This window comes from Plutella xylostella, chromosome 23 (genome assembly GCF_932276165.1).
Source record: "Plutella xylostella chromosome 23, ilPluXylo3.1, whole genome shotgun sequence".
NCBI classification, from domain to species: Eukaryota; Metazoa; Arthropoda; class Insecta; order Lepidoptera; family Plutellidae; genus Plutella; species Plutella xylostella.
In genome coordinates, this window is record NC_064003.1 from 5,853,499 (window position 1) to 5,877,641 (window position 24,143).

Below are 24,143 nucleotides of genomic sequence, written 5' to 3' on the forward strand. Positions count from 1 at the left end.
AGCGGGACGGACAGCTTGAAAGCGGGACTGTCCCGCCGAAAGCGGGACGTATGGTCACCTTATTCATACCCGAATTTCCACGGAGGGAAACGGTAACAAGGTTTTGCATTTAACCTGAACTACATACTCGTACATAGCTAGTTACACAGTAGGAGATACTTACACTAAAACAATATGATTTTTATTATTTTACACTCCCGAACAATGAAAAAATTCTACCTGCCATTGCCTTTCCATATCTCACTGGAGCTTTTTCATTGCTCCTTTGCTGCATTATGGCTGCTATCGAATAAATTCAATAAGTAATCCTAAAATTACTATCTTTTATTTTTATCCTACATACAAGGTGTTGCAAAAGTGGATTACTAAGCCAAAAGAAGGAGACTCAGATCATAAAATTTTGCTACCCATAGTAAAAAGTCACGAAAAGTTCTGTGGAAAAGCAAATTAATTATTAAAAATTATTGGAAAACCTAATGTGAAGAAATTGTTTTGAGAAATGCAAAAGATACCACTTTTCTCGGAGGATCGGCGAGGCTTCCTATTGCATCTCGAACACACGTCTTACGTTTATTGTAAATAAATTGCCTTATATGATATGCCACGAGGCACTTCAAAACTACTTTCTGTATAAAAGCATGGAACACGTTTTACCAAATAAAATATAAGAACATGTACTAGATATTTTTAAACACAGGTATTTAAATCACACTTCTTTATATTTTTAGCCGTTAGCAACAAGTTAAGGAGTTTAGTTAGAGGAGGCCTGGGCGGCCAATGACATCATGGCTACAAAATCTACGCCAGTGGTTCCAGCTGAGCACTGGAGAATCACTATCACTCTCTATCACTAAATTGCATGCATAAAGCAAAGTTGCTTTCCGCGTCTGTCTGTACTGATGTATTATGTATGCTACCTAGATCTATAACCAAGGATTTTGATCCGTTTTTTAATAGATATAGTGATTTATGAGGAAGATTTTTATACGTACTGTATATCCCGAAATTCTCACGGAGAGCTTGAGGTAAAAGCTAGTTTTTTATAAGCAAATATGACTCCTAAAACTATAAAATATAAAGGTTCGTTTTATCCCAAAATTGCGTCGAGAAACCGATCAAAGCGAAGCGAAGTTCATGCGCAAAAGCTAGTGTAAAAGAAATATTTAATCTCATAGCACTATAATATAGCCTCTGGCGTCTGTTTGAGAAATGCTATCTTCCATCTTGTTTTACTGCCGCGTCAGTCTTTATGTATTTAAGTGGTATGAGAGCAAACGATCTTTTATTGAACCACTGTGTTATTACTAGTCATAAATTCTGCTAGTTGTGGTCTTTAAGTGTGGCGATGGTGGTAAAATTAGCTTCAATTCCCAAATAATTCAAGTTGTGGTTACCGGAAAGTTCAGTTTGTGTTTCTACACTCACAAGCTATGAAAAGGTTCCACTGAGAAAAGCACCAAATTACTCCTAAACGCCTTCTTCAATGTAGGTACCTCTACATTTAACAGAGCATCAGAATATTACCAACTAAAAACGTTTCATTGCCCATGAGTGTAAATAGTGGCTTCTATGTTTGGTTATGACGTAAAAACCTTGTAACCAAAACATGAAAAAATCCATACTGTGGCACACAAGCAGTCAGTCGATGGGTTCTATTCGTCATCATCATCAGCCTATGTATAGCCACTACAGGGTATAAGACATGATTCCATTCGTCAAATTAACGTATATTATGTCGTATATCGGTCAAATCTCGTGTACACTGTAATCACTTGAGCAGTATAATCATAGTCGGTATTCGGTGGTTGATTTGATTGAGATTGGCCGGCGGAGCCAGGATACTATTATAACTAGTAACTAGTGTAGGAGTTGACTATAGTTAAATAATCTATCAATGTGATTAGTTCACTATAAAAGCTCAAAAAAGAAGACGTCACTAGTTTTTGAAGTAGCTTACCTGAAAATATAGTTCGTTATTTTTATGTTATATAATGCGTTAGTTGTGTAAAAAAGTAAGCACATGTTTAAAAACTTTTAATGAAGACGAAATACCGCACCCACTACTCTATGAGTCGGGACTAATTAAAAATTTACAGCATAATTAACTCTGGAAGTTACTCCAGAGTTATGATAAGGGTCTTATTCGTAGGTATACCTACTGTTTATGTTGAGAGTTATCTATGTATGTATACAGGAGGTTGCAAAAGAGGTAGTGGATACTAAGCTGAAAGGGCCTTTCGGCTGATTCATACAGCTCACTGTTTGATTCATACGGCGTCTGTTTTAACGCTCAAGCCGTTTGGATCAGGTATACAGACATGTGTGTGAACTCTTTCATAGAACTCCATGTGCCTCTGCCCAATAACAACGTCTGTAAGTAAGTATAATTTATACTTACGGGAAAAACCGGAAAAACGGATGCTCTCTGAATAAAATAACGTAAGGCAAACGAACGAAAGAACGGGAGCTGTCATACAATCGACACGCTATTAAGGGACATAATAATATTATGTATATTACCTTGGTTTAAGAAATACAAATACATCTACATCTACATCTTTACATCTTTGTGCCCCTGGCTCTAGAGACCACGGGAGTCTGGGGTCATGACGGCATGACATTTATCAAAAGCCTAGGCCGTCGCATGAGGGATTGCGGGCTGGACATCCGCTCTGGAGCGTTTCTGATGCAGATGATCTCTCTGGCTGTACAGCGAGGCAACGCTGCCAGCGCCTTGAGGACCTTTGCGTCGTAGGCGTTCCGGAGCGAGGACACTTAATTTTTGTTCTTATATTTAAGTACCTATAGTTTTAGGTTATTCTTAAGTTTTAAAAAAAGAAATACAAAACAGCTAACGCTAACCACGATTTCATCTCGTTGCATTATGCGTATCGATTACGTGATATTATTCGTTCGTACGTTTGTATATTCATGTAGTGTCCCCCTGATCTAAACCTGCCTTCATAAGTACACAATGTCGGGAAGAAGGTTAATGAACCGATAATGAACGCTATCAATCACAACCCCACTCGACACATCTCGCCCAGATTAATGGCTGCTTATTAAATCTTAGTTATGGTTGTTAAATTATGTATGACATTCTAATGTCAATATAACAAAGGAAGGGTTGGTCTCGATCAAGTGTATGTAATTCTATAATGTATGTTCGGGACTCGTCATGTAAATATTCATGATATACTTTCGATTAATGTGTAACATAATTAATAAGACATTTTCAGATATTACAGGTACAATCTTACTAAAACTTATATTTTTTTCTTTTTACACAATTTTTTTAAAATTCAATGGAAAAAAATTACAGTTAACCGCATCCTTAGAAAAATTTAAAATATCAATCGTACAGGCTCTTTTAGGCCCAGTTCCTGATCTGGGTCGTGCTCGACGGTAATTCAGCCAATCACACCCCTGCAATTCAATCAAGTCCTGCTTGACATTCTCAAATGAAGAACGAGGGTGAAAGGGTAAGACAAGCTTACTTAGGTTACTGCTCACACTGCTCCACGCCAAGTTAAAGTTTTAGGTTGGCCGCGGTTTGCGTTTAATTTTATAAGTACCGCGATATTTTGGTCGCAGGAATGTTACATAAAATTATAAGTTAAGCGGTACGCACAATGCTATAAAAAATCGCGACTTAAAATCGTAGTGCGCGCAAGCCCTAACTTCCCATTTAGCATATACATAAGTAATACGTTTGTTAGTCTATTAAAACAATTAAAAAATACAAGAGTCGAATGACTAATCGTGTAGTCACAATAATTGGTCTCTTTTCACGAACTCGTCAGCAGCATCGAATGGATCAGTTTAGTGTCTCCTTATTTATATTTTTTTCAGATACTTACCTAGAATAAAAAACATAGCCCTCTAGACGACTTTGTAATTTTCTTAAGAACTTATAAACGTTGTGGATCTGGGAACATCAGTTGCTGCCGTACCATTAGCGGTGAAGCTCTGAGGAAAGCATTTTTCGGTGAACCAACCGTTGTCGAACAGTGATTTCGGTAAACCGTTCGATCGGCGAAAAGTAATTCGGCAACGATACGGAGCTCCCTCAACACGACTTTTCCATACTTACATGACATTGATCACTTTTCAAAGCAATTTTCGAAAGTTGTTCTGAACGACCCTTTGAGTCACCCTTTCGGCTTACTATACCTTTTTTAACACTGTGTGCGTATACACTGGATCTGATGAATTCATCAATCATGGCTGTCATGATGAGTAGTTGTAACATACATAGCTCGCTCCAAGCCAGCCTAATCTCATGACCTGTGACTACGAGGCGGTAACATGTCTATTACTGCAAATTTCATAACAGCAATTTACTTGATCACATGTAGCTGTGCATTCTGTACGATAGTTAGGGTGAAAATTGGTAGCCGACGAAGTATGGCGACGTCAATTCTCGATTCTATGCATTAATATGAATGTCGTCGTGCTACATGTCGATATCACTGGCTTCCAAATAAATAATGTGCGGAAATTGCACACACGTACGGCCGTAATTATGGGACAGCTGATGATATACATATTAACACAGATACATATTATTATATACATATTGACACCGAAGACCCGAGTAAAAATATCCGTCTGTAACCAAATATCTTCTCCGGTATAGCAGTCAGGGTCACTAACCGCTACAACATTCGGTCGCCAGAATCCCATAGAAATATAGCTACAATCCAGGCTCCGAACTTGTAAACACCAGGAAATTTCGTATTTGGATGTTATTTGGTAGGCAAATATGTAATTTCCTCGGATTCTGATCTAATTGCCATGCTATTGACATCTATAAAATTTAGCAGAGTTTAGGACCTAAAGTGACGTTTCGACACTTCGTCAGTTTCTACCTCATGTCGTTCGCTACCTATTTGCACCTTAACGGGCCGGGACGTAGTTTCGGTTAATTATATTAATCATATATAGGATTTCGAACCCCAGTATTCTCTGAATTTCCAAAGCGATAAAGTAATGCATACACGTACTTATTCTTGTACACCGCGTGGTTAGTGATCGAATATACATTTCATGTACCTACCGTGAATTTCCTGCCGATTGGGAAACATTAAAATTTGATAGCACAGAATAGCTAGATACTCAATAACGTTATATGTATGTTTTATTGTTACCGCTAGATATATTGAAGATGCGTTTATTTCATTACACATCATTATTTTATTTATGAAATAAAAAAAAACAGAATCAAAAATATTTATTTAAACATCTTAGAATTGAAATAAGTACAAACAAACAATTTTAGGATATTAAATTAAAAGTGTGTGAGGTTATAAATTAACGAAATTCGGTGGCTTCCACACTAGGCTCAGCCCGTGTCGTGGATGCCAGTGTACCTGGTTACAAATATGTGGTACTTATGGAACATTTAAATCTAAACAATGTTATTAGCTTAGTAGGTTTGTGGTAGGTGTTTAAATTAAATTAAAATAGGTACTTACTAGTCTTAGGAACATTTTTGGTAAACATAAGTAGCTAGCGAGACAAAATATAATCATCGCTAGATTATTAAAAAAACAACAAATACCCGTGCCATGTCCTCACGTGAAATTAATAATTATTGTTTAATAAGATTTAACGATAAACGGCTGTTTCAGCTAAAATTTATTTAATTTCAGCTGAATTGTAAGAAGTGTTCCCGGTATAATATGCAGTCCTGTTGGATCCCAAAAAGCTCTTTCGAAACTATCAAAGATTTCTCTGAAGGGAAGTTTATGATGAACAAACCATCAGTAACTTTCTCATTAAAAGTAAGTTGTTTTTATTAATAGGGCAAAGTTAGGTAGGATCATAATGACAACGATAATTATTGTAGTAGTGAATTGTTCCGTAACTTATGGTATTAATCTATTTAAGTAGGTATACTTAAGTAAGTAAGTACTTATAATATCTTCGAAGTTATCTATATGTTGAAGTAGCTATTGTAAGTCAGCACGCAACTCCTACAGTTTGCTTGGATTTAGTCGTTAAATACAGATTTACTTTTTCAAAACTACGCTCAAATTTTATCAATTATTTGCTAAAATTCTTAATAGAAAATCTACCGCTATACTAAGTACTAACATAAGTTAAGTAAAACGTTTATGGCGACTTTCTGCAGCAGACTCTTCCGTCCTAAGTACCTACCTATATTTTTGAAACCACAATGAACCGCTAGGAAACCACTAACTCTAAGGCATATAGAAGCCACGGTGAAACGCAAATTATTAGGAAAATCGTTAGAAACCGTGGAACCATTTATTCCAAACCTGAAAATTTCTAAACGATCACTGAAAACTGAAAAAGATTGTTTTTATCGCCAAGGTACGAGTTTGCTACTAGTAAGGTATTTTTAACTTCGGTTAGTTGAGTTAATCTCATGTTAAAATAACATAAAACATCGATTTCACACAAAAGCAAGGGCTTGCTGGCTTTCCATTGTGATGTCTCTGTGCGAAGGCCTCGCCAGCTCACATTTCATCGAGTCGTTTTATTTTTATGGCAGAACATGAAAAATGGGGAAAATTTCAAGAATTTCCTTTGAATTCTGCGTCTGCGGTGGCGCTAACGGTCCTAACTTTTTCGTTTAATGTCAATAATTTTTGCAACAATAAATTGATCATACCGGTTGAAACTATAGCACAGTTGCACATAAATGTTTTTACACATTCTGATTTCAAATAACTTTTTGTTTGAACTAACTAAATTTCATATTGAATACAAATAGTTGAATATTGTTTGTACGAAAATGTTAATTGAGCATACAATAATTTTATTTTTAGCCATTATTGGTCCAATGAAGGGTATACCTACACAAGCTCTTTCTTCTTTATATCCTAGTGTTTGTAGTCGCATTGGTTAAAAGAGTATTCAACATTTTGTACAGTACATTTTTGGTCAGAGTCTTTAATAAATGTTTCCTTAAGAGAAATGACCTAAGCCATAAAATTAATATCGCATTTATTACCTACATTCTAATAAATAACTCATTTATCAATGTCAATCTTCATGTTCCCAGATTGCAGATTAATCACAAAACGGGATTCGATTCCATTTGTCTTGACCTAAATTACGTACAAAAGGGTTTCAAAAGGGGTTACCAAATAAAATGTTTTCGCTTGAAATAGAATTAGGTACTTACTTACCTTTAATGTTGAGATGTTTAAAATTTCGGAAAGTTGGAATTAGTTTGAAACGTCGTTTCATTAAATGCCCATAAAGTTCAATAAATACCTATCTTGCCGCATATTTTTGTACCTACCTATGCCCTAGCTACTAAAAACAAAAATCAATAAAGTTTAAATACGATATGACGCTAAATAGACCCAATCAGTGCACTATACTTAATGCTGGCCTGCTAATGGTACGATGTACAATGCAAAACTATTTCCCTTTGGGAGGTTCACTGAAAAGATTCCATTCAGCATGTAGAGTGCGAGTTTTTATACCGTTCTAAAAGTGGGGAGTAAACGCGGATTTTGTATGGCGCGGAAGAGTCGCCACCTGGCGGTACACACGCTGCACAAGCTCCGCGCCATACAAATTTCACAAGGTTTCACTGCTCGATCGGTTAAGAAAAGCCTACACTAGGCCATCTGTATGCAAAAGAAGCAAGAGTTCAGAGTGAAAAATATTTTCTCCCACGCATGAACAATAAAATGGTGTGGTAGTATTTAGATCGTTTTTTTAAATCAAACAAAGGCATAAAGGCGTATTTATTTTTCACGATGACCTAAAAAAATATTGGCATGAATTTCTATGGTAGGTATTCACTCACCCAAAGTTTCAGGGAAAATACGAGGATGTTAAAATTTATCTAAACCATTTTCGTACCGACTTTAATTTGGTAATTGTTATCCAATTATGTATAAAAAGATTTATTTTATTTTATGAATGATGTTTTTTATGGAAATAATATTTGCCTTCCAATTTTATTGATATTTGTGATTAACTAACTGTTGCCCGCGATATACATAATATGCATTCCGGGATAAAAAGTAGCCTGTGTAAATCTAGGATGTCTACTTACTTACTTACTACAGGCCAAATTTCATAAATATTGATTCAGTTGTTTTCCACTGAAAGAGTTACAAACATTCTTACGAACTTTCACGATTTATAGTATTATAAGTAGTATAGTTATAAGTAGTAGTATATTATGTAGAGGTAATAAGTTGAAGTGTGGTTATTCTGAAAGACATTCTTTTCGCTTTATAGAACTTTTTATTTAGTATGGAAAGTTAGTGGAATTACATAGGTGTTTTGAAATAAATTCAAAACGATGGATTAGGAAAAGTAAAGTCTATGCAGTCATTCAAGGGTTAATTAATTATTATATTATGAATAGGTAATTTACTAAACTATTTTATGTCCGGAAAGTCCTACCTATTGTGTAAAGACTTGGAAAATTTCCTTTTACTATCAAATTACTTACTAATTGCTCTGAAAAAGTTGAATATTTAATTGGCTTAAGTTCTTTAGATAAGGTAGGTAACCTCTTCTTTCTATTATGTTTTTAGGGTAAATGAGAACGATTACAGTGTAGCTATTTTCTGGTTGTCCGTGTATCATATAATTATTTCAATACATACTAAGTGAAACTCGCTAAGTAACTGTAAACCGCATTATTTCGATTTGGGAATAATAAAAAAGAATAAAACTGCGATTTTAAAGTTTTGAGTATTTACTAACAGTATGGAAAGATTGGAAAGCATAGTTTTGTCTTGTCATATAAGTACCTACTACGCTCCCGACCAGTGAATAAATAAATATAAAAATAACACAATATTTTACGTTTTAGCTGGTAATATACCTGCGTATGCTCTGTTAAATTAATGTTATTCCATAATGCAGACAGATTCATAAACCTAGTCATTACCGTTAAAGAGTAATTTGGTGCTCTGTCACTGAGCTTTTTCATTGCTTGCGAGTGTATTCACAATAACAACATAACAATAACTAGGGAACATTTTATGCGCGAGTCTGACTCGCACTTGGCCAGATTTCTATCCGAAGATTAAAAGATTTAAAAGTATTTTTTGTACCTAATCCATTGGCTACGCCCTTTCCGGCAATCCATTATGTTCTCTCGAGGAACAATCCTGCTCCTACCTGGTACCGCTAAATCTCTGGAACAGTTTTAATCCCGGAAAAGTTAGAAAAGTAAGAACTACTTTCAGTAGTTGATTTTTTCAGGTTTTATATGTACTTATTATGCATTAAAAGCTTTCCTAGAAAAAGCTAGTAAAAAAATACAATGTTAGGTAGGTAGGCTGCCTAGTTCTTGCCATAATTTAATTCAACCTTTCAAGGGCTTCTTATATTTAGGTATTTATATACCACTTTACTGCTTTACGAAAAATTCGACCACATGACTACCGTTAATTAATGTTAGACATATTTTGAAGATAAAGATAAAAGCTAAAAAACTCTTTATTCGGTGTCTAGCAACACACCAAAAATAGTAATAACATAAGTATACATAAAATAAAATAAAAAACGAAATTAAAATTAAAAGTTAAACCAAGTTGAGTTATTTTCGGATTCAAAATTGTATTGAATTTGACACTAATTACTTCGTAAATGTGTTGCTTCCTTTTGACTTCGCTCGTTTCGATCCTTCTATGATCTATGGAGTATTATGTTCTAGAGTGGAAAACGTACGTCTCAGAAATAAATGTCTCAGGTATTATTATAAGACTAGCTCGTATCCGAGAGCTTTGCTTCATCTTAAAAGGCTTGGCTGACTTTTCTGTAGTAATAGAACTAAAGTTGCTTAGACAGATCTCCTGAGTAACCCTGCCTATAAGTACATTTCACGGTCACCCTGTATAATATGCCACACCAGAAGGGCTAGCACGGGGCGCATTTAAGACGTGACAAAAGTTCTCCGTCGCCCTTGCTCTTGTTGTTCCGCGATGTGAGTGAGCGCGATGCAAAACTTATGTCACGTCTTAAATGCGCCCCGTGCTACTAGCCCTGGATGCAGAACACATAAAGACATTTTAAATTAATTTGAACGACTCCATTTTCGTATGACTATCATATACTACATCTACATGTAATATAAGTTAGTAACATCTAGTAGGTCTATAGGTAGTAAGTACTTATCAAATCCATAGACATCTATCAAATGTGGCCTCTATTATTAACTAAAATGCAAGTGAGCAGTTGAATTGAATAGGTAGTTTTCTGTAGCTACTGCATACTGCTGCCACACCGACTGGGAAATGTCAAAATGGGAACATGTGGCTGTTGTGACATGTCTGGTGGCTAAGGGCGGGGGCACATGAGACGAAATTCCCGGGCAATGGGGTTACTCTCTAAATGGACGAACTAACGAAAAACGTATGTTACATAGCGCTCCAAAACTTCGGAACACCAATATGTAGCGTTAACCACGACTCCAATTGCGTGACAATGCGTCGGTTTAGAAAGTGACCCCTGAACTTCGTTGCGGCAGTTGCGGTAAATCAACTACATTAAACTGCCTGCGAAACTACCGATCCACCGCGTAGAGTTTCGTTTCTATGCAATAAAATTGTACTCGTATCGACGTATATCCTCGACGGAAGTTCCGTTGAATGTGCACGCGCCCTTACCTCGCGGTACGTATTGGATATTACGACGAACACATTGAAACGGCAGCAAAATTTTCCCTCGCAAATAAAATAAATTTTGAAGGTATCACGGGACAACTGCTGAACAAATTCGATATATATACATTTTATTATCTATCGACATGAATAACTACCTTAAATTTAATATATGAAGTTTGAATACTGACATAACATCATATTTATGTCCTTGTTTGTTTGTATTGTATTATTTTCTGTTTTTTTTCATATATATTTTTTGTAGTATTCTTTTTCTTTTTTGTTTCTGTTTTTATTGTTCAGTGTGTCAAATAAATGTTTATTTCTTTCTTTCTTTCTTTCTTTCTTTATTAGGTAAGAATATAAGTTGCGGTAGTAGATAGTGTTACAAATTAAGCACCTAGGTATCTATGCAAAATAACGAAACCGCATTATTCAATTGATAAAAAATGAGTTGCTGCGATGGACCAGCCATACTAATAATAGTTACTCTTTATTAGCCTGACTGTTGGCCACCTCTGAAAGCAAAATCAGTGGTGACTTTCTCTCTTAAGTATGATATTTGTCAGTCTAATATATAGGTAGGTACGGTGGCCTGCGCCTAAAAGTATACAGGCGGAGTTTTTAAAATAGCGTTCCCTGATGATGAAGGGACCAGCTACATCTGTTATAAATCCGGGGACGTGTTGTGTGTGATGTGTGTAGCAGTGGTGTTTATGTGGATTTGCTTGAGCAGCATGTGAGCTTGAGATCGCTATTTTAAAAACTCCGCCTGTATACTTTTAGGCGCAGGCCACCGTACGTCACATATATTATTATATAAAATTTACATTCGCCGTTAGATCTCTAAATCAATGTAGGTACTTTTGAGTAGACGTAGGTACACACATAATTGACGTAGGTAAGTACAAGTTTCCTCATGATGGCTTCCTTTACAAATAGAATAACTAATGCTTATTTGTTTTGGATGTTTGTATAGTGCCATAGGTAGTTAAACCTAGTAATACCTATTGGCGAAGGTAGTGAAATAGACCCTAGTCTCAGCATCAGTCAGACGGCACGTTTCACTCTCACGTCTGTTTTCCTAGTACAACAATCCAATACACAAACAATAACAATGTATTCGATTTGGAGATTGCCTTGCGTCGGTATAACTACGTACCGATCAGTTATACAGCCGCTAGGTAACATGTATAATTGTATATGTTGTGTGAAACTATTGTTTTGTTAGTTCATATAATTCCATTAAATGGCAACCATAGTAGTTTTTAGTGTAAAATAAAAAAAAACGTATGCAGCTGTTATGCTTGAAACGTGAATTAAAGTTGACCACGGATCAAAAAAAACTGACCCTAATAGTTACATAGGCACCTAAACTTATATTATTGCAACGAGGTGTCGGAAGACAAACTTTATTGATGAAATCTATGACATGGCACTATTTTAATAGGCGGCCTTATCATTAAATGCGCTGTCATGCTAAATTGTTATCACGAAATTCTTATGGAACGAAAGCAATATCAACAAACAAGTGAAACTCAAACCTTCGTGACGTGATGAAGTAGGTACGTAATAGATATATTTATATGGCTTTTCATTATGGCATGCTTGGCTTTGGCTTCATGTGGGAATCTTATATCTGAAGGTCACAGGATGAATGGGCGGTAATAAGCATTTAATGGATGTAGGGCATCGTTTGTAATATACACTCACGAGCAATGAAAAAGTTCCAGTGACAAAAGCACTGAATTTCTCCTAAACGGAAAAAATGTATGACGCCATCAGTATTTAACAGTGCAACTCTATTACTATTGCCAACTAAAAAAGTTTACATTTTCAAATTAATATTTGAAAAAATCGGGCTTATTCGGTGTCAGCATTTTGTGAGTGGAACTTTTTTATTGTTCGCGAGTGTATCACTGAATGAGAATCAACGCACAGCCCAAATTTCCTGAGTCTGAATCCCAAAATTTATCGCGTAGGTTTCTTTTATGGTCTATAAAAACTAAAATTCACCGCCTGAAGGGGTGAAATAGGAGTCCAAAGTGTGTATGAGGAATCCAAAATAGTAAGATTATTATAATTCGAAGAAATACTCCTTGAAATAAACGTAGTCGGGTAATGACTGAACATGTATTTCAGGATTTGACAAAATCCAACCCCTAGCACGGTGTGACGTAATCTGAAATCCGACATGGGTGTCGTTTGTTTCGGTTCGCTGATTACGAAAACAACAGCGATTTTAAAACCAGACGTCGCGAAAGAGGGATGCTTTCATCCCCTCTCAGATCATCATTTTGTATTAACGTTATATCTAAAAAAAGTTTTAGGGCACATAATATACGTAGGTACATATTCAATAGAACTGATTACTCGTACATGTATAATTTTATCGAGAGCTTATAGTATGTATAATCTGATAAATTATACATGCACGTGAAATTATAAACTAGCCTATTCGGGGCTTATGTTTATGAGTTGAGAAACATAAAAAAATAGTAGGTATCATAAGAAACATGTTCAAAGTTTCACCTAGGCCTTTTGAAAGCATTAGCATGTGTCTTAAGTATCGATGCTTATAGCCCTTTTAGATGCTAAAGTACTCAGAAGCGGCTTAGCAGAATCCGGTACTGTGTTACACAGTACCTAGGTAATAAAAGTTGGTGGACATTACTGATAACAACAGTATCACATAATCACAGTATGGTGTTGACTGTTAAGACCGCGTCCCGATTGCTCAGTTAACGCGGAGATCTCAAGGAGGACGGACGTATATTCCGTGCGCACTGTAAAATTCCCGCGATCCAATACTACTATAACAACTTTTGAAAACAAAATTTCATTAATTCTCAGTAATGCGATTAGGTATGTGTTAAAATATGTGAAGTGATTTTTTTATTATATAAATTAGTTAACAAGTTTCCATGATGCTACTTTTCTTGTTGAGTGCTGTGTTTATAGCGGGTAAGTTATAGTCATAGTAATACTTAAGTACCAATAATTATAAAAAATATGTAAGGTATATTTTTATATTTATCATCATCAGCCAATAATTATTGTGTTGGATACCGGCATGTCCAAAAACTGTCCCTAAGATTTGTATGTGCACTTATGCTAGGCATAATTGAATAAAATATGATTAAGTTGTAAAAAGCATTAAGGCCAGTAGGTATGTCTTGTAATGTAGTACTTAATTTTATTGGTAAAAAGAAATAAAGCTGGCACATTGACAAAAATATTTATTGTCTTATTGAAAAACAGCGTCGTCCTAAAGCTGTAAAAAATAGAATAGAATAGAATACTCTTTATTTTGCACCATTAAAGACAACATTACAATTCACAACTTATATATAAAATAGTACAAAAAAGGCGGCCTTTTTGCTCAATGAAATGTCTACCAGACAACCTTTGGATAAAGTATTACTTTTAAACCGCTCTTTAGGTAACTTTAGACCTACTTTCTGAATAAAAAAGTCAATATTAACACGGATGGGTGCATATTCGGACCGTAATATCCGGAGAACGGGCGGATGTCGAATAAATGAGTAAATGTGATGTGTACAGCCACCGCGGGCACCGCGGCACCGTGCCACCACCGACACATTACTAATTAACAATACATAAGCATCCTCTCGCCTGTCAATATACACTCGCGGGCAATGAAAAAGTTTCATTCAGAAAATCACCAATTTACACGGAAACGAAAAAACCTTACTTATTTTAAACCTTATTATACCTATAGAGGTATATTAAGGCTCACTTGGTTGTCGTTCCGTCTGTATTTCTGCCAAAACTACACTATGGTAAGTCAAATTGGGGTAGCTCTGCTTATTATACATTCGAAGTTCTAAAAGTTATTCAGTAAAGTAATATATATTGGAAGTCGTATACCTCTTTTATAATACCTTACCCTGTGTAAGGGTATCGTCATTTATTCCGGCCTATCTCAGTTATTGCAACACGCAGGCTTGCTGCTCCAATTTACACGGGAGCTAGGCTGGCTGAGCTGAAAATAAGGGTCCAACTACAAAGGTTCCACTCGAGAGAGCAAAGTACAGGAACTTCATCCCCTATCAGAATAAAATAGAGTACAATAAAAGTAAAAATGTGTGAAAATCACTTTAATACAATTGTATTTATTTTGTAAATATATATTTTTTCTTTACAAACTAATCTCTATCTTATTATTAATTTAACAAAGTGGATTTATCAGTGATAGACCCATAGAGAGTTCGATGAACCCGATGAACTAAATATGGGGTACATCGGTGCCTTCAGATAAATCAGAGGGTTAAATAAATTTTAAAGTCACGTAAAAGCATATTAGGTACTTAATCTGTTTAAAATACCAATAAAAGTTATTTAATATACCCTTTGCATTTTGTATGTTTTTGTCACATAAAACGCTATGCGAACCCCGGTCTACAGAATTGAATGAACGGAGTTTATAAAGAAAATTATTACTTTGTGCAAAGAAGTTGAGTTAAATTACCCATTTTACTTCGCAACAACAGAACTCTGTATGGAAGTCAAATATACAAAGGAATATTACAATGAGGTTTTTTTTTGTTATTATTTTTCCTAAATAAAAACATAATATAATATTAAACACCTTCTATGCTACCACAAAAAACTTTAAACACTGTTTAACTAGTGTTTAAAACGAAATTTTACAGATTTTGTAGGCGTTTGACAGCGCTAAACATCTGTTAAATATACTGTCTAAGTTTTTGTGGTAAGGCTTGCCATCAAAACTTAGACTCATGTTAACGTTGTCCGCGGCCTTATCAATACAGTACTCCGTAATAATTACTCGTTCATCTTGTATTTTAATGCTAATACCTACTTACAGGTTCATTGTTAGCGACTTCCTCAAAGAGACAGTCCGGGGTGTTATCGCGAACTCCTTTTGACAACGGACGAAGTAACACTTCGGAAGTAATTAGTGTCAAGTCAAATTCGAAAGAGGAGTTAGATTGTCTTCGTATCCGATTATGGATGTGAAAATGAGTCCACGATACTTACAACGAGAATAAGTTTTTCTTAAGAGCAGAATAAAATGATATTCATTGAAGCTTCACATATTGCTAAATGGACAACGTTGATTTGTCTGTTAGTAAGAGCTTTTTACGGATACTTGAGCTAATATTGCAAGGGTAGGGCAAAGGGTCGTTATCCCAAATAAGTTTTGTTCTTTAAAAATATTCTGAAAAAAAAACAAAGTAAAACGTATGATGCATTCCGGTGTCCAGTTTTACATTAAATAAAAAAACTATTGAAATAAAGGATTTTAATAATAGCATACGAAATTGTTAAAGCTTGCTATCTCTCACTTGTGAAATAATAAGTGTAACTTTGTTTTTATTATGTGAATGTGACACAAAATCTTGTTTTTAAATGCTTAATCTTAGCGTCCGCCGCATCTTGGGCCGTCAGTGTCTGACAAATAATCTGACAGGTTAATCCCTTGTTTATCCTTTTACTAATGCTTTACTATGATGACAAATCATATCCTAGCACCAACACGATAAGAAGTAAGCGGTCTGGCTCATATTATAACAAAATATAAATAAATCATATCCAATAAATAACATTAATTGTCCGTACCCAAAATATTCGGATAGAAGAAAGACTAAATTGACATATTTACCTACTACTCGTACATACAACTCGTAACAATAACAAATTACGACATCAAATTAAACGTTTGCAGATGCCAATGTCATTATTTCTTTTACGATTCAATTTGGGAACCAAAATGGTCGTACTTATTCGGAGGTTTTGTTTTAGGAAAATCTGGGTAGCTCATGAAAAGCCTGACATATTGGTATCGGTTGGCTGATGGCATCGTAAAAGCGGAAATAAGTTGCGTCTCGAAGCGTGTAACTCGACACGAATTTACAAGGCTTTGGGTAGGCAACGACACAATAGATATTTTATCATATTATAAATGGTGCATTTTCACGGAAATGAGCCTGTGACGTGACTATATTATTACTAGATTAGGGAAGATGGTTTCGTTAATGAATAGAACTTACTAATTCTGAATCCGAAATCGTGAAGAAATATTTAAAGTTTGCGTACACCTTACTGGATTGTTCTTTGTATAGACACACAGCTGTGAACTCTGTGAAATTATAGCGGTAAATGATTAAATAATGCTCAGTGGGTGAAATAATGGTGGCATGAAATAATGTTTGGCCTAATCGATCTCGTAAAATCGTCAACCACGCTAGTAAAAAATCAAATAAAAAATGAATATATACCCTCTACATAATAGATAAGTAATAGCAAACAAAGGAAATGGGTTGGGATTCCAATAAAATAAAGTCACTGTTTTTTTACATGATTTATTATTTCTGCATAGGTACTATTGAAGGATATAAGAGGCACCTGGTGCCTGTACCGGTCAACTTTTGACTACAATATCGGACTGCCCTCACAGTCAACATGGCTCTGGATAAATAACTGATCCTTCGATACGTATGATTTACATAAAGTGTATTCTGCAGAATAACCCAATTTACTGTGATTAAAATAAGAGGATTTAAAATGAAATTACTTTTAATACCAGTTAATGCGGCTTCATCGGCCCGTTTACTTTCTCTGATAAACCGAATGTTGGTCAACGGTTTAATATAGGTACAGGGTGTTGCAAAAATGGAATGGTAAACCGCAGGAGGGTGACTCGGGATCAGGATGTCATCTTAAAACTATTATTATTTTACGCCTTTTAGAAATTTAGCAACTTGAGATATTAGCAATTATTGTCATTTCCCTGCGGTATATGTTATTATGATTGTATGTGATTAGAAGTTAGTATCTAAAAATATAAATACCCGCTAAAGATTTACTATTTCTTTGACGTTGTGCCAATGTAATCTTTGATTGATGTGGGTTTGCCTAAGACACTACGATAAAGAAACAAATGGTAAGTTGATCACATCTGGAGCGGTGGTAGCTCAGTCGGGTAAGCGCCCGCTTCTCACGCAAGAGATGCGGGTTCGAATCCCGGCGCTGACATGTACCAATGAGTTCTTTTAACTTAAGTACAATGTATACCATCGCTCTTATATACGGTGAAGGAAAACATCGTGAGGAAACCTGCATATCTAGATCTAGCACATCTAGGTGTGTGAACCCACCAACTCGTAGTGGACCAGTCCGGTGGGAAATGGTCCAAGCTTAGGAAGGCAGTTTAGACCTTGGGGATATGCACAAAGGTTCCACTCGAGAGAGCCAGGTGCAGGTACTTACACCCCCACAGAGAATAGAATAGAATAGAATAGATCACATCTAAGTATAATAAAAATACAATGTTTGTGAATCTTCCAATCTGAAGTAGACCATCTAGGTAAGCAATGTTCTAAGATTAGAGGGTTACTAAACCGTTAAGACTTTCAAAGGTTCCAATCAGCTTCGTGTATAAAGTGTTAACACTTCGAACGTTAACGGGTAAAGGCCTTTAAATCCCTTCACGAAATAGAATGAACATACCAGAGCTTACTAATATAGGTAATACACGTAAAAAAATGTATGTAAGAGCGGTGGTAGCTCAGTCGGGTGAGCGCCCGCTTCTGAATCAAGAGATGCGGGTTCGAATCCCGACGCTGACATGTACCTACCAATGAGTTCTTTTAACTTAAGTACAATGTATACCATCGCTCTTACGGTAAAGGAAAACATCGTGAGGAAACCTGCATATCTAGATCTAGCACATTAGGAAGGCAGTTTAGACCTTGGGGATATGCACAAAGGTTCCACTCGAGAGAGCCAGGTGCAGGTACTTACACCCCCACAGAGAATAGAATAGAATAGAATAGAATAGAATGTATGTAAGAATGAATGTATGTTACTGTCTCTCGTAAGCGTGAGTCACAGGTAAACAGCTGTATAATATTTTATTGAATATAAGAAGTTGTCACCCTGGCCTAAAACAACTTTTTTTTTCATTCCCACTTGAAAACTTTTTTTTTTATAAATGCATATAATAAGTAAAATATACAATACAATACAATCCTTTTTATTTGCACCAAAAATAGAAACAAAACAAAATAAAACTTAAAAATAAGAACAGTACAAAAAGGCGGCCTTATTGACTATAGCCTTCTCTACCATTGGATGGAAGAGAGTCATAAAAATTTAGAAAATAGGATTAGAGGTAGCTGTGGTACACTATTTTAACATTACATATACTAAATAAATATATAATGATTGATGTAACATAAATATTTTAATAACTCTTAAAATGATTTTGACCAGCATTGTTATTGAACGTAGACCGCGGCGGGGGCAGCCCGGGTGCGGCGGGTGTCAGATATTCAAAGACTTCTTATATGTACATATAAACTGAGGTAGACGGGAGAATTGCGACGAAAGTTGAAGCGCTACAACAATGGGATTTTTTCATTGATTCTCAAAGATAAAAACATTTTTTAACGTGTCAAGATGCAATAATTTAGATATCAAAAATGAGATTTACGGAAACGAAATTCGAATTTGAACAAAGAATTAAAGGATGACAGCTCTAAAATATGAATTTGTGCCTTTGAATTGACATAATTAGTACTATTCTTTTCTTGCCGTTTCTTTCGCTCTTATTGATGTCAAATGTGGCCATCCCGCACTGTTAAAGGAATAACAGTTTTGGTAGTATGTGTTTCGTTATCGCTTTTCAGTAATGATTTGCTTAATACGTCGCGTCTACCTCAGTTTATATAAGAAGTCTTTGCGAGTATTGGGTAGAATATTGGACAATAGTCCACGATGCTTTGTCCACCTCGCCACTGCTCCGACACCTACTATTATAGTGTATACCAGCTCATGTCCAGTTTCCGACTGAACGAAGTTGAACAGCTGATAAAATATGTATGTTACAGCTTCTAAATGTTTTTATAAACATTGAATATAATATGAATTAAGTACTTATTTCTTGAAAGTTGTATCAAATGAAAAAGTGTATGAAGAGAAAGTTAGTACTTATTTAAATTCTACTAATACCATAAATAGTTGTAATACTTAATAAAAAAAATATATAATTATAAACAAACAAAAAACCCGACTGCACGCTAAAAAGATAAAAAAGGGGACCAGCAGAGGTTTCACCATTTAGATTTAGCTGAATGTTACTTAGATACGAGTACTTAGGTAGATATACCTTGTGTGGCGTTCTATATGGTCCCCGCCTGCGATACTTTCCATTAACATTGGGGCTTGTTTTCATCTTTTTAGCGTGCAGTCGGGTTTTTTGTTTGTTTATAATCATATATTTTTTATTTGTAACTTTTTAGTTGCTTTTATTTTATGAAATTTTGTAAAAAATGTTCATAAACTAAAGCCCGACTACTGAGGTTTTAGTTTATGAATTTTTTTTATTTCAATTATATTGGCGTTGTGATTTAAATACAATACAATATGCATATTTTTATAATTTGCTAATCAAGCCCTTTCATTTGATACCCCACATGGCATAGTTGGAAAAATATTTTTTTTTCGATCATCACTTTATGTCCTCTAGAGGGCGCTATATATTTTAATGTAACGTCACATAACCTATAACCATCGCGCAATCAATACGCTTCTAACGACACCTCATATATCAATATCTGTCAAGCCGTTTAGGCTACAGAAGGGAACAAAGAAACAGACAAACATACATACATACATACATACAAACATACAATCGAAAAACATTACCCTCCTCCTTCGGCAGTCGGGTAAAAAACGAGTAGAATCGATTTCAAAAGTTTCAATTTGCTACGCCGTGCCGTAGTATTTGCTACGCCGTAGCCTACTACGCCGTAGTATTTATTTATTTATTCTTTATTGCACAATATACAAAATTAATTATGTACAATCAGGTGGACTTAATGCTAAAAGCATTTTCTACCAGTCAACCTGCGCGAGGTACAGGGAGTAAATTGTATGGGAGTGCAAAAAAAACTTATATATAACACACAACAACCACTGAGTGCATGAAAAGATGAACTTTCTTCTATCCTATTCTGCTGAGATAATACTTGTATATTGCAACTTGTCGTAGTCCAATGCTATGGGCTAATGGCTATGGGATATTATGGATTAGGCGGTTAGGCTATAAACAGAAAGAAAGCTGGAAGCTTGGAAAGCGCTTACCGGAATAATTAAGGTCTTTTTATTAATTTATACCCCGAAAAGGTATTAATAATTAATGAAATATAATTTCAAGCGCAAGTGTTTAACGAGTAAGTGATTAAAACGTTTAAACCAGATAATCCTCTATTAATTACTTCACAGAAAAACAATCAGGGCATTTATAAATCTTATAATTATAAAATATATCATTTTTTTAACAACTAAAATTAGTGTAATAATGTTAATAATTTAGTTACTAATTTTTGTAATTTGGTGCCAACTGCCACGTGACTGGAACTTTTTCATTGTTGGCGAGTGTAGGTACTTTGTCGCATGAAAAGTCATATCTGTAGATATAAACGGACCCAAGAAGCTACAAATTGTCAAATTCCAATTTTAGTAAAAGAAGGATAAGTTAAAAATATTCACTTCCTTAAAGCTCATCTTGTGCCGGATATTAAATTGAGGAGAAGATTCATATTATAATTTTATATCCAGAAGACCTAGCTGTTGAAAATTTTATATTATATACCAAGTGATGTTTTATTTTTGTGTTTCTGATATATCAAATAGGTACTTTTACTTGTTTAATTACAAATCCGCATTTTTTTTCTTAATTATTAAGTAAAAAGTGTGTTTATTGTATAGGTTCTCCTTTTACGCGATTACAGATTATTTAAGATTCAAATACACCAAGACAATAGTCTAATTTGAAATGGAATTGATGAATTTGTGCTCTATTAAATTTACGTTATACCTATATGCAGCTGCCGCAGGTATCATTAGGGAGGGAAATTTTAAGGTCCTACCTACTCCTTACAACGAGTCTACGTGCCCAAATGGCATGTAATGCAGATACTTAAATGATTTTATAAATATAGGTTTTTCCATCATCGTCCATTTAGGCTTCTCCCGTGGGGCGCTACAATTCATATTCACGTAACGGCGATATAAATATTTATATCACTTTAATTTAATTCAAATTGTAACTTTGCTATTAAATTTGTTTTAAATGACAGTTGCATTCATATTTCATTCAACATTTATTTAAACCTTTGTTGCACAGTTTACAATTAAGTACAATCACATTTGTCTATTTAATACTAAAAGCGTTTTGACTATTACTGTTCATTACAAGAGGTTTAATAATTCGTCTAATTATTATTAACCTAAAAATATTCAAGTTGGTGACAATGTACAAAACTATTAAAATATATTAGGGATAAAAATAGAAATTACAGCCTCAGCTTACACATCATTATTACATTTTAACTTGGATGACAGCGAAGTAAAGAAAAAAAATATGACATTTATGTCTAATCTAAAACTCCCGTATGAGTATAAGAATAAGTACACGTACTTATAGCTCGACGAATATTTTTTTTCGTGAAATGAAATGAAATTGATTATTTTTTTTCGTTTTTGTTTATAAGTTAAGTGAAGAAAGCGAATTGAAGGTGACAAATGAGCGAAAAAAGTCGTCGAGCCAGTACGGCGTACTTACTCGTATGTCTATCACACACTTCATTGACTAACGAACTCAAATCCTTTTGCTACAGTGACATAGTCCAGCCCAGTCCAGCTATTCCAGCTTTGGATTTTGCTATAGAGTATTTTAAAAGCTATTTATTCACTAAAAGCTTTCGATGAATAAAAACATTTCTATGAAAGCATAATTATAATTTCAGTTACTTTTAAATTTAAATCCACAATTTTTAATTGAGTGTGTCATATGCGTCAACGTATCAAAGGGAAAATTGTAACGCAACCACTCTATAACCACTGCATACCAGTTATAAAATTTTAATTTAATTTTAGCTCCGACAGAATATTTTAATTTATTTCACCGTTATGTTTTTACAACGAATTTGACAATATTTACCTCATAGAGTAAAGCTGTGGCTCCAATAGGTAAAGAGTACCGTTGGCTGAGTAAGCGGAGTAGTGGTTTTAGTATGTCCTTCCATTATATTTTGATGGAGTGTTCTAAGTTTGCTAGTTTTTTGTTCACTGTAACACGCAATTAACAACTCGTTACGTGCGCCGTCTATTCAATTGGCGACTGACTAAAAATCTGCCGTTTCGTTTCGTAAAATATTCAATGCCAGCCTATTGCTCTCGGGATCCAGTTGGCAGAGCAGCTGCAAGTTGATTGCTACGTGGCCGGAAAATTAATCTGAACTGTCAATAAATCAGTAAAAAATTAGCAAAAATAAGCACTGCTCATAGAAAAAAAACAGGCGACAAACAAAGTTTCTATAAACAATTAAAAAAAACTATTTTTTTTAAAAGTGGATGATTAAAAATAGTTTAAAATCAGTGTACTCTTGTCGATTAACTATACCCTTTTTAGCACTCTGTATACACCTTTATCTATAGCTTATGGTTTAGATAGTTCGAATATTTTAGTTATAGGCTTTGAAACGCGTTGAATAGCGTTGGGGCCAGTATTGGGGCCAACATGTGGAGCCAGCGTCACTCTCAGAACTCAATGGGATGGATAACCAGCACGACTGGGGAGAGTTAGGCGCAGGACCGATGCTTTTACGCGCACACGTCGAGCATGGGACATTACAGTTTTCGGACATTAACTGTCTAAGGGCAGATTTTTCTGATGAAATGTTATCTGCAGAATAAAATTGTTGCTGTCACTTTCTAGTACAAATATACTGTCGCGACAGCCTCAGAATTATTCCTTACATAATTTTTATATAACCATTGAATTGACCGGTTGACTTTCGGATAATGCATTATGGAGTTCAATCGACTGGAAATGCCTTCGTCTATAACCCATTTGAAGGAATACATCGACTTTCCAATCAGTATATGTATGAAGCGCATACCACAATGTTCAAAATAGTATATATATTTGTGGTCGTAGTCAGGACCAATTTGATAGCCGCAATCCAATTATTATACCTACCTTATAATGATTGAATTAAAACAAAAATAACAATTTCTAAACTGACAGTTATCTCTGAGTGGAAATTTCACACAATTAGGCCCACTTGCGTGGATCACAGGGTTAAAAATATAAACTCAGAGGTAACTAACTCAGGGTTAACTTTGTAAAATTTTAACCCGGACTTTTGATTGCGCTAATGGAAAATAACCCTGAGTTAGCTAACCTGACGTTTCTTTTTGCACTCTGTGAATCTATGTCCCGTTCCAGGCTGAAAGGGACCAAGTTTCTATTGCCGTAAAAAAACATTGTCTTCTATCTCGTTTTCACCCGTGAGGTGGATAAAACTATCTCTCTCTATTTCCATTTTCGCAATCTGTCAGTAATTTGTATTTGGTTTACAAACAAAGTGTCATATTTGTGATTTCCTTGTAGATATACATTGCGAAAATTATAAAAAATTTAAAAGAAGCGGCGGTAGCTCAGTCGGGTAAGCGCTCGCTTCTTACACAAAAGAT

General features: G+C 35.1%; 1 protein-coding gene across 1 annotated transcript in view; it reads left to right on the forward strand.

The window, feature by feature from the left end:
- The first annotated feature begins 13,468 nt into the window (after positions 1-13,468).
- LOC119692626 overlaps positions 13,469-24,143 on the forward strand; it is a 29,166-nt gene continuing 18,491 nt past the window's right edge. Inside the window, exon 1 of the mRNA XM_038113785.2 lies at positions 13,469-13,574. Within this exon, the coding sequence (XP_037969713.2) occupies positions 13,535-13,574 (40 nt within the window). The 5' untranslated portion in view covers positions 13,469-13,534. The remainder of the gene's footprint in view (positions 13,575-24,143) is intronic.